Genomic DNA, 12,081 nt, shown 5'->3' on the forward strand with positions numbered 1-12,081 from the left:
ACTAAAAAATGGATAGATATAATGGACAGAGGATCCCGTCTGTTCATCCCCTGCTCGTTAGACAGATATTGAGAAATTCCCTTTTTTCACTTTCGAAGTGGAACTACGTAATTTTACAGAGTTTTTTTGTCAAAATAACACTCTTTTTAAAAAATATTCCCAATGTGATTCACTTTCAAATTGTATTCCCAAATCGATGTTATTGTTGCCACCTAATACTCCTGGTTGCCATGTAGGATAACAAGAAAGGAAAGCTTTAATCTAGTTTATAGTTTCCAATAAAAACTAAAAATTTAAACTGTTTTATTATAGAGGCACAAGAAAATTACATAACTTTGATAATTTCGTTATAATTATTTAAAATAAATTTTACCATTATTGACCTTGCTATTATTGCTCTCTGCAATTTTTTAAAATGTATCAAGCTTATTGCATATATTTTTTCAAAAATAAATTTGTAAAATACAAAAATTGCAATGAGCATTATAAGCAATAACAAGAAAAAGTTACAAAAACTTCAAGACTATCATATTTGTTTATGTTATGCTTCCTACTCCTTGAAAAGAACTTTTACAAAAAGTAATCAAACTATTGCAATTAAGATAATACTAAAGTTTCTCAAAAGTAACACAAGCCATTAATTGATGTTGAATAAATGTGCAAAAATACTTCAAGCATACGAGATTATTTGATTATGTGATAGAGAGGCACTACAAATGAACATGCTTATATTGAGTATGAATTTATGTTGTTACGTAGTTTTCCTCTTAGACATTTTATCAAACACACGGTGTGAGAAATCATTTGTTAAAACAATTAGTATTCAAAATTTTTTGAAGGCCATAGGAATGTTCCAAAAACTGCACAATAGAAAAGATAAGAGAATAATCTTCATTTACTTTGAAATTATCAATTCGAGGAGAATATTTTCATCTACAAATACAATATCAGGAATGATAATGAAGTTTTAGATGTTGTTAATATAAATATTGGCTTTTAACAATTACTTTTGACAAAGAAAAATAACGAAAGGACACAAAATAATAAAGGAAAAAAAAGTGGGAAGATTCAGAAAGAGAATCAGGGAAGATATTAGTTGGGAAAGAGAGATAGAATATGCCTCTATCTTTATCCTACCACATATGCAACCTATATGGAAAAAAAAAGAATTATAAAGGTAATAAATTTTAAAATTAGGTTACTTTGGATATATGTTTCAAAAGAAGAGTTATTTTGGCAATAAACTCTAATTTTACATTAGACAAGAAAAATAAACAGATATAATGGACAGAGGATTCCGTCTGCTTATCCCCTGCTCACTAGTCAGATATTGAGAAATTTCCTTTTCCACTTTCAATTTCATCCATGACACAAGGCTTCACACACCTACCTCTCTCATCCCCTTCTTATTGGATAGATGTTGAGAAATTAGGCCCTGTAATTTTTCCTTTATCGTCTTCTCCTACAAAAGCCTACTCATTTTAATTACTATTGTTCTGATGAAAAAATTGCTATCAAAGGAGAGATGAAGAAAGCCTATTTTAAGTACTATTGCAGTGCCCCCACGTGAATGGGCTGGTGGTTGGCGCCTCTTCCTCGGGACCGTTAGGTCCTGAGGTCGAACCTCCGCAGCAACATCAGTTCGCCGTGCATCTAACGTGCTAGGTCTGGTTGGGGCGCTAGACCGGACCGGAGTGGGGATTAGTCGGGCCGCCTTTACGGACTTGACCCGGACACCCCACTCCGTCGACAAAAAAAAAAAAAAAAAAAGTACTATTGCAGTAAAAAGGTGTTAGGCCTTTAAAAATGTGGGTGATCTTCCGTACTCTCTGTTCTGACAAGCCGATACTGGCTTTTGGCTCAAGATTGATTCCTTTCGGAAATCAAGTGATTACTGGAGGCCGTGGATGGGAAATCGTTAAAAAAAAAAAATAGTCGTCTTACGCAAATACATGAAGAGTGAATTAAGTTTGCATGTCAACGGTGAGAGAGTTATCTGAAACTGTTTAGCAGCCCTTGTTTAAAGTTTAAACAAGACCAGTTACAGAGCCACTCGTTGCGAGGTTTCAACCTCTCAGGTAGCCTAATCGTCGTCCTATTATTCCACTAAGCATGGATCTCCTAGCGTTGCTATGGCCAAAAAAGAAAAAAGAAAAAGAAGCTCCACTACCGTCCTGAACACAGAACGGGCAACGACCTTAAAGCCCACAAAGCTAGCTATCACTGTGCTCAAAGGATGAGCAGGGCTTGACCTTTTGCTGATAATGTCAGCATCATCAAATCTAACACTAACGGGCGAGCACTTCTTGCATGGCTCAAAAGGTGATTGTGTGGATGAGAGATTTGTACAGTTGCTGTAGTTCACCAGGGGGGCATCTCTCTGTAAATGCTAGAAGAGAGGCTGTGGACTTGCCACGTGCAAATAGGGAGCTAACGTGCTGGGCTGGCAATTGTGAAGCAGCGGCTTTTGGTGGGTTGACATTGAAGTAGGAAACTGCAGAGACTCGGATTGGCAGACGTGGCAGGAGTCGTCCAATTCCCCTGTGACGGATTTCAGCCATTGGATTTCCAGCTTGAGTGCTGCATTTTGAGCTGGAAACAACAAATACAGAAGTGTCTTTAGGATCGATATCACGCATTACTGTAGCAAAGAGAAGCCCTCAAACCGAAAATCACTTGACTAGTCATCGTCCCAGTGAAGCATAAACACAAAAACTAGATATAATCCAAATTGCTGGGCATGAAATTGGAGAAATACTCGCGGAGGTTCTTGAGCACGAAATTAAACCATGATCATTTTCTGATGGGAGACAGAAAAAGAAGAAAAGACACCGAGGGCAGTAGTTAAATAGGCAGAGGTGCATACCATCGATTTGCTCGGTTTGACTCTCCAGGGTCTGCAGCTGACATCTTAATTCTGACTTTTCAGCTACAAGCTCCGTTGTCTCCCTCTGAGAGAGTTGAGATTTTCACAAGTCAAATGGTTGCACAAAACAAAAGGAGATGCCACTTAATTAGTACATTACATTTCAGCATGTGGAGAAAGTGAGCGTCGTTTAGGTTGATTGCGTGACATGCTCTGCAAAAACATATGAGGTGAATCGAAACAAAGCACATACCTGGGTTGTGGTGAGTCGATTATTGAGCAAAGCCACCTGCGAATTAAGCGTCTTCAGCTTTTCCTCGAGATTTACTATGTATTGAGCCTTCCTCTCTTTCGACCGGGCTGCCGAATGTCGATTTGCCACAATCCTGGAGTCAACCACTACGTTTTATTAATAACAGCTCAGGTCACTTGCTCTATTTGTGGGCATAGATCAAAACTTATGATGGTATAGTCAAGACAAAAGGCGAGCTTGGTAATTTTATCTTTTTATCATGTTCACAGGTTGCTGATTGGAACCTAATTCACCTCCCATTACCCTGTAAAAGGAATAGCAAATTTCTGACTTACGATCAATTGACACGCAACAAAAAGGCTTCATTCCCTGCTAGATAAACCCTCCAAAATACTCCATGTTCCTATACCCAGTCATCAATCATAGAAAGTACTGCTAAATTTCACTAAGAAGACCCTAGGCAGAGGAGAAAATAAGAGCAAGAGCATTGAATCCTTGTCTTCAATTTGGATTTTAGATTGAACTGACTTTGGTGATCATTAATTAGTTAACATTTTTTTTTTTCAAAAAACACTGACGTTGTATGGAAAATGTGTGACGTTGTACGGCTGAACCATGCAACAACGTTAAAATAAAAGGATTTGAACCTCTTGGCCCGCTTAGGATCGATTGCCCAAAGCTCCGCCAACTCTTCCGGCGCCATTGCTTTTCTCGCCTCCACAAACCTTTTCTCATCCACCAAACAACCCTTCAGCCCACGCCTTTGCCGTTGTTTCCTCGGCTGAGTCGTGATGATAGCAGTCTTGCTCTTATCCTTCCTCTTCCGCCTCCCACGACAACGGCCGCCGCCACAGCTCCCGGCAACAAAACCGCCTCCGTTCTGGAGAACGTCATTGTCAAGGCCGACGTTGACGTTGTTCTCCTTCTCTTCCAGCTTTTTAACGTCCATGTAAATTGAGAAAAGATCATCGTCAAAGTCAATGTCGAAATCAACAATGACATTATCATCGTCATTGTCGAATGCTTTTACAGTTAACTCCGGCGTCCATGCACAGTCCAGGGAACCTTTGAAAGGAGAGCTGATCATGTCGGCGTCGGGTGTTTCCAAGAACAGAAGAAATGGCGGAGTATTAGTTGCGGGGTTTGGCTCGTCTGGATTAGTTGAATTCATCAAAGATATTTAAACAAAAATTGAAAATTCTGAAAAAAAAAAAGAATATTCTGATGGAGTAGTTTTGGAAGATTCAACAATAAATTAAATATGGGGTTTAGTTTTGGAAGATTCAACAATAGATTAAACAACAAATTAAATATGGGATTTAGTTTTGAACAATAAATTAAATATGGGGTTTAGTTTTGGAAGATTCAACAATAGATTAAACAACAAATTAAATATGGGATTTAGTTTTGAACAATAAATTAAATATGGGGTCTAGTCCCGGTAAAATTAGTGCTTCCTGGGCCTTTATATAGCGAGGAAGAAGAAAAAGATTAAATTTGCATTTCTTGGCCTGAAATTAAATGTGACGACTTAAAGATGGCCACTTGTCGTGGTGCAGTATGGTTTCTAAATTCATGGCTGCTAAAATATAGCTCACCACCCTATATTCCTGTTCAGGTGGAGGTTTTCCTTCGATCAAGGGGCATATTCTTCTTCAAGCTTTTATCTTCTTCCCATCTGGCGTCAAGAATTTCTCTATTTTCCTCGTTATCTGCCACGCCATGAACTTATCCACTAACTTTATTATCAACTCAATCAATCAGGGCAAATCATGTACCCGTTTTTCAATTTAACCATCCATGAGAAGTGAGTGGAATTACAAAGAACACAAGGCAGGCATTTTTTGCTATGATATAGGAAGCACGCAAATAATTTTCAGAACAAGTGGAAATTGGATGCTGAACTCAGATGTCTCCTTGTTTGAATAATCCGCTTGTTTTTCGGGCAAGAAGAAGCCCATCAGGCCCACTTGCCGAATTTAGATCCTTGGAACCCTCATTAATTTGGGATCAGTTACGATCGAATTCAACTGCATCATGCATGTCTGCGGAGAGCCCTTTTGTTTTGGGTCACATAAGCATCGATTGAAGATTTGTTCTCAAGGCTCACTCAATGAGGATTGAGGAGAGAGACTGCTAGTTAAGTGAATATCAAATTTCTTTATCGTTCAAGTCCTCTATTATGCAATCCCCGTCCTCTTGAACCAAAAAAAAAAAAAAAAAAAATCCATTATGCTTATTCAATAACTTTTTTATTCATTTATTTTCGTTTAGTAGTAAGACGGATGGGATTCAAGAAGTGGGAAGGAAGGAGGGGGATTGGAACCTAAAATCTCTAATTATTCAGACTTCAACCTTAGTTATTTGATAACGTTTTTTTTTATAGCAAAATTGAAATAGCTTTTATCAAGATTAGAAGAGAGAGAGAGAGAGAGAGATTGTACTCTGAGGTCAACTAACCCACAACCCAATTTTTTTTTATTTAAAAAAAAGAAAATAAAAATCAAGTCCATGGTTATCTAACAGTCAGCATTTGGAGAAAGAAAAAGAATTTTTGAAGGACAAGGGAATGATGCAAAGCCGCACTAGCAAGTCAAGATTTGGACCATTTGATGTTGGTGGATGAAATGGTGAATCGCCAACCTCAACTGTTTTTATTTTAAGTAATTATCTTCAAGATATGACAAATTAGTTGGCAGACTAAAATCACATCAACTTTAAATTAAATAAAGAAAGAAAAACTTCACTATTACCTGTCTTGCCAGAAAATATCTACTTTGTCGTGTTGCTTGCATTCTTAGCCAATGACACCATTGGAGAAACTAAGATATTTCCCCGCTTCTCATGCCGCAAAACCGTGCATGACTGATATTGACAATTCTATAGGCTGTCCAAGGATTATTAGGAAAACAACACCCACCAATTCCATCAAATTGCGTCATGATGTATGTTAATACAGGAAGTAAGATGTAGTTGATCTGTTGTCACAATTAATAATGTTCTTCAGTGGATGATTTCTCAAATACTTCTGTGCAAATTTGCAGTGCTACAAGGTAGTAGTTTTAGTATAAACTCCTCGAGTTGTTGTTGAGTTTAAGGTGAAGAAGCAGTAGTTCCTTTCTCTCCCTACCGGGTATCTAATTCCTAGTCCCAAAATTCAATTCGACCATAGCTATGCTGGACCAATATTGATCGAGTCCCCTGGTCCCGATTTTCAATCACAGCAGCAAGAACCCTTTTAATTGATTCTCTCCTTTCCTCTGCTTCCTTATCCATTTGATCAACTGGATGCTTTTCCAAAGCTTCTATCTTGTTGGAATCCTTCCAACACTTCCTCGTTTTCGCCTAAGCACGCCGTCTCTTCCTTGGCAATGCGTCTAATCATGCATCCCGGTCACTTGAACCCCAGCTGGCTACTCGCTACTTTGCTTCCTATCAGCTCCCCACCACATCTTCTTCGTCATCTAATTTCCCCCTCATCCGTCGTATCTACACATTCCGACTTTTGTATGTAAAATACCTTCACCCAGCCAGCTTCACGGTTTTCTTGCATTTCAAAAAAACAAAAAAAAATTCACCCTTTCGGATTCAATTCATCTAGTCACTAGCTATATCAGGCATTTTTGCCAGCATTGAACTAGCAACGACCCATATTTATTAGTTACGCCAATTAATGGGAAATCAACAGAATCGATATCACCTGCCTCGGCACCTCCTCAACGGATCCGATGTCGCAACAATGGCTTTAATCAACGAGACAAGAAGCAACCCGACTAGTAACGACGCGAATTTCGACAGCAACATGGTGATAATATTGGCAGCTTTGCTATGTGCATTAATATGTGCGCTTGGCCTAAATTCAATTGTGCGCTGTGCATTAAGGTGCAGCCGGAGATTTGCCTTGGAAACTCCCGAGGGTGTAGCCTCACGTTTGGCCTCATCGGGTCTAACCAAGGACGCGTTACGTAAAATCCCGGTGGCTGTTTACAAGTCGGGAATCAATATCGCAGCCACGGATTGTCCCATATGCCTGGGAGAATTTAGTGAAGGAGAGAAAGTACGGATTTTGCCCAGATGCAATCATGGTTTCCATGTCAAGTGCGTGGATACGTGGCTACTGTCGCATTCATCCTGTCCAACTTGTCGGCAGCTGTTGTTTGGACATCCTACTCCGGCGAATACTTGATTAATGCAAGGTAATTAATGACTGCTGATGAAGTTTTGTGGTTTGTAGATTTTGCTGTAGAGTAATTGTTGTTATCTGGCAATAGATGAGGAGGGTAATCCGTAACTGTTGTTATACTCGTTACTATAGCAGGTTAATTGGTCTTTGTCATGAGTAGCAGCGGGAGGTAATCTCGTTGTTTTGAGAATCCAAGAATATGTCAGTTTACTCTTTAGTTTCGAGCGGCTATGTATTAAGTTCACAACATGTATGTATGCATGCGCAGAAATTTACACCAACAATACCTTAAAAAAAAAAAGAATAGATGAAGAGACTAACTGGAGCAGTTAGTTATCTGGTGTTGCTAGCTTTTGTTGCTACGTTCTTGCAATTATAGACTGCTCAATTTGTCTAGTCCGCAAATGCCACACTTCCCTCCGAAAAAAACTCAGAGAAATACCATTCCCACGTAAGAGGTGAGGTACCTGCAATTATGTATGCGGTGCATCACCAAGATGGCAAAAATACGAGAAGAATCTTGGAAGAGTCTCTCAATCTGAGGGGAGTAGGGGACCAAATGAATGAATGAACAGTGAAGGTCGGATATCAAAAGACCAAATGGCAGCCTGCAGATATGAGTTATTGGGCAGGGAATTGGCTGGAAAAAAAAAAAAGCACGTCAAACAAACTACTACTGCTACAAAAGACTGGAAAATATGGTACTAGTACTAGAATTGACTGAAAAACATGAGGGCTTCCTTTAGTTAGTTGTCCGGTTGGCTTCAAGTGGCGGTGAACTAATTTAACTGCTCTTTCACAGGCTTCACATAAATATTCCAGTTAGGTGAGTCATAGACTTTTGCCGCCGGGGGGCTGGGGTGGGGAGCTGGGAAGATATTTAAGTGTTTTTTTTTTTTGGATTTTCTTCGATTCTTCTTCGATTTCTGGTTTGAAATGATTGATGATTAAGACGAGAGTTGTTAGGACCACAACTGCTCCAATTAAACAGGCAGAGAGAGAAAGAGAGGTAAATGAAATAAAACATCTTACCATGCAATATCCATTAGTACTATGAATCGCACCACATTCTGGTGATTGGAAATTTGAAGTCACTTGGAGCAAATTGATACGTCATCCATGTTTGTTGAACTGCTGGGAGTACTATAAAGACATAAGAGGTGCCACTGTTCTTTAATTTGTTCTACGTACTGGTGAGTACTTTAGTTATTGCATGTGTGGGCGTACGTGGGACCATGAGGGACAGTAGTAAACTCTATTACCGCCAGATTAATAGCCAGATCAATGAGGGCTTTTTAACTAATGTTCAATTTAACTCTCACTACTGATACGAGTGGATCATAGTTATTCATGCATCAATTTTTCTAGTGCATAGCGCTGTCAATTCATTTGTTCGTAATAAACAAGCACTTAACTCTTTAGTACGATAAAGTTTCACGTTACTCGTATCATATCTAAATGTTTGTTTATCTATGTGTGTCTTTTCCTTTCCCTAGGAAAAGGATCTAGAAATGAGAAGTTGTTGCGCTCTTAAATACAAAAGAAAGTGATGACGTATTTGGCAAAATGAAAATCAAAGAACAAAACAATAATATAAGTGGTAGTTAATTGAGTTGGCACATGGACAAAGCAAAGCAAACAACAACGGCGGATGCAGGCTAAAACTTGTTGAGTTTTGCCTTGATACTAATTGATATGGTGGCGTCTAGAAAGGCAATGGGTGGTTAGTAGGTGAATAATAAGGCGAATAAGGGGAGCCCATCACAAATGAAGACTGGGCATTGCCGACGAAAGAGGCGGGATTATTATTATTGCTGCCGGCATGATGGTTATTACGGCCTCGATTGGGAGTTCTTGGAGCTGGACTTCTTGGTGTAGACACCATCCCACTCCGACTATATCGATTCTCTCCGCTTCCCCTCGGCCCTTTCTCCGCCCACTTTAGCTCTTGTTGTTTAACCAGGCTTGGATATCCCATGCAACATCCCATTTGTCCTGCTCTCTCAATGTACCTGTGTCGATATAATTGATAAACAAAGACGAAATATTATTCTGCTCTTCTCTGAGTACTGAAAAATTTTGTAATCTTGAGCTAGTTTTGACGTTCTCAGGGCATTTGGGGCTCTTTTTTTGTCGACCGGCTGATTAATTACTGTATCAGGCGGCAAAGGATAAATTAATAAGTAGGGACAATTGAGCATTGCCTTCATACTGTTTATTATAAAGCAAATCAAACGGTTCCTTCTACAAATTATCAAGGAAAAAAGCAAAACATTATCTGTCGTTTAACTAGTACATGCTACATTATTTTATGTAACTTCGTGTTCTGTTGAAGCTTCCAACAAACCTCATCCATTAATCTTATTATATTCATATGAATTAACTGCGACTTAGTCCACATTCCTAATCATCATGCATAAAAATATCTTAGATTTTTTATTTTATGTTTTGTTTCCACTATCACGACTGAGTCAAAAGTATGGAGCTTGAGGCATGCAGTTAGGGATAATTTGATCATACACTGCCGCCTCACTTTAGTGCAGCATTTTCTGAGTCCCATTGATTCTGCAGGGGTCATCTCAAGCAAATTCTATGTATAGTACCGACGTTATAGCTCGTGAGTAAGAGTTGCTGTTGAGAGAGTGATACCTACAAATTCGATTTGAATTATAGTAGTTTAGGTCTGTACTGTCAGGAAATTACTACCCTTTAACCTAAGGTTTAGGTCTACACTGTGCTACCATCTTTTCTTTCTTGTTATTTTCTCAAAAAGACCTGGTTGGTCAGTATTCGATGTCAGTTATAGTCGACCCATCGATCCATATAAGTAGAAAATTTTGAAGTGTGTACCGGTGACCGAATCTTCGTCCCAAGCACTCGATGCACTTTCGGCCTTCTGTCATTTCTCCCATGCCAATAACCACGCACTGCCGGCAATAGACTCTCCCGCATACCTGAGTGGAGAATTTTACAATAACTCATGCATGTCCACGAAAATATTGGGAGTAGAAACAGAAGCATCTAAAAAGACCAAAGATTGAAATAACGCGACGTAATGCATGTGCAGGCTGATTAGCTTTAATTCCTCCATTAAAACAAAGATATCAGGAAACTTGAACCTTATGAATATGCCATGTGATCAAAAAATCATGTTCATTCATCTATTATTTCTCTCACTTCAAACCTAAGCTTTTATCTTTGTCACTTTGACTCAATTTCGATGGACCAAAGCAAATATTCACCAAGTTTGGATAAAGAAATTACATCAAGGAATTAATAACATTCCTAGGCGACAAAGTTAATAAACATAACCTAAAGGCGACCGATCTATCTGGCCAAGTATTTACATGCTTATTCAAATTTAGAGCAGCCGATAATGTACAATACATGTATTCTATGTTTTGACGAACGTTGTCAGAATGTGTAAATCTGTGCATGACAAATTGATGATATTTATGTTCAAAACAAATTGATAATTGTGCCTAATGCTCTGAAATAATAGTATAACAGTGATAGAGCAAAAAAGCAATATGTCAGAGGGACAAAAAAAAAAAAAAAAAAGGAGGCTAGAGTAAAAGATGGTTGATTTACCAGGCAACGATGACGGAAAACATAGATGTAGGTAGTGCAAACGGTGCAGATATTGGAGTGAGGGATTCCAGGTCTCCGCCTTCCTCCTATCTCCGGGTATCCACTCATTGAAGCCATGCTGATGCCACTCATCTGGCTCATGTCACCATACCCCATGTTGTTGTGCATCCCGTGTGTACTATGACTATAAGGGCGGGCATGATGATAATGATGAGGAGGAGGTGTAGTCTGTCCATGAACATAATGGTGGCTTCGATGACCATTTGCACCCTGATGATCACCAACCCCAGATTGGTGCAAATGATTAGTAGTCATTGGTGAATTGTATGTGTCTCGACTCTTCGAAAGATGATGGATATGGGGAAGGTGGTGGGATTGATAATGAATTTGATGATCGCAGCTGGCGGAAGCCTCTAGGCCTCGGCTAAAATCCAAACTCGGTATTTTTTTGAGAGGGGCTACTTCTTCTTTTCTTGGGCTGGCTTCAATGATGGAATCCAAAGTGGGTGGTGCGTTATTCTTGTCTATTGAAGGGAGACCATTTTGTTGCCTCACTTCAGCTAGGTCTTGAAAGGTGAGGTTAACTGAATCATCAGGGATCCCTGAATATAACTCCTCCAGCTCTCTTTTTGCTTTTGCGAGCTTTGTCAAGTCTCCCATTGTTTTCTTTTTGGAGAGGAAAAGAGTGTAGGGTTAGGAGGTATGCGTTTTAGGTGTAGGGATTTTTCCAATGCAGGGGAAACGGTACTTATATGTATAATGCAAGTGCAGGCGGCAGGAAAAAGCCAGGATACCTGGCCGGTCGAGAATTGCACTACCGGACAAGGGATGACGAAGAGATTTTTGAGAGTACAGGAAAGATATATATATATGCATTTTTTTTCCCTTCTATCAGTCATGTGCTGTTCTTTTAAGTTGGACTAATTGCCTCATCATTCATGCAAATGCAACCTATCCCCTCCTACAGATACATCATTCATGAATTTTAGGTTTTGGCTTAACTGATGTGAGATTAATTAGATTGTTTAACAATGATAAAGCATCATAAAAGAAACGTTGAATTCCAGAGTAAATTAAGGGGATTTTTGAGACTAGCTAGTATGTGCATTGTTATCATTTTACACTAGCTAGTACTGTATAAGGATAGCTTAACCTTACCATCGATTGTTGCTATAAGCAACCATAAAA

The 12,081-nt window shown here is 39.1% G+C and overlaps 3 protein-coding genes across 3 annotated transcripts; 1 reads left to right on the forward strand and 2 right to left on the reverse strand.

The window, feature by feature from the left end:
• Positions 1 to 1,938: 1,938 nt before the first annotated feature.
• LOC113695990 (uncharacterized) lies at positions 1,939 to 4,303 on the reverse strand. Its single transcript, XM_027215267.2, has 4 exons — positions 3,767 to 4,303; positions 3,120 to 3,252; positions 2,867 to 2,951; positions 1,939 to 2,592 (listed from the first exon to the last, which is right to left on the reverse strand). Exons 1-4 carry the CDS (start codon positions 4,288 to 4,290, stop codon positions 2,390 to 2,392), a joined length of 945 nt encoding a protein of 314 aa, XP_027071068.2. The 5' UTR covers positions 4,291 to 4,303; the 3' UTR covers positions 1,939 to 2,389.
• A 1,689-nt stretch (positions 4,304 to 5,992) lies between these two features.
• Positions 5,993 to 7,651, forward strand: LOC113712188 (RING-H2 finger protein ATL74-like). The gene has a single exon (XM_027235503.2). The coding sequence runs from the start codon at positions 6,793 to 6,795 to the stop codon at positions 7,303 to 7,305; it is 513 nt and encodes a 170-aa protein (XP_027091304.1). The 5' UTR covers positions 5,993 to 6,792; the 3' UTR covers positions 7,306 to 7,651.
• A 1,224-nt stretch (positions 7,652 to 8,875) lies between these two features.
• On the reverse strand, positions 8,876 to 11,623 carry LOC140012916 (uncharacterized). The gene is made up of 3 exons (XM_072061470.1): positions 10,894 to 11,623; positions 10,153 to 10,256; positions 8,876 to 9,314 (listed from the first exon to the last, which is right to left on the reverse strand). Exons 1-3 carry the CDS (start codon positions 11,551 to 11,553, stop codon positions 9,008 to 9,010), a joined length of 1,071 nt encoding a protein of 356 aa, XP_071917571.1. The 5' UTR covers positions 11,554 to 11,623; the 3' UTR covers positions 8,876 to 9,007.
• Between the last annotated feature and the right edge of the window lie 458 nt (positions 11,624 to 12,081).

This window comes from Coffea arabica, chromosome 1e (genome assembly GCF_036785885.1).
Source record: "Coffea arabica cultivar ET-39 chromosome 1e, Coffea Arabica ET-39 HiFi, whole genome shotgun sequence".
Lineage (NCBI taxonomy): Eukaryota > Viridiplantae > Streptophyta > Magnoliopsida > Gentianales > Rubiaceae > Coffea > Coffea arabica.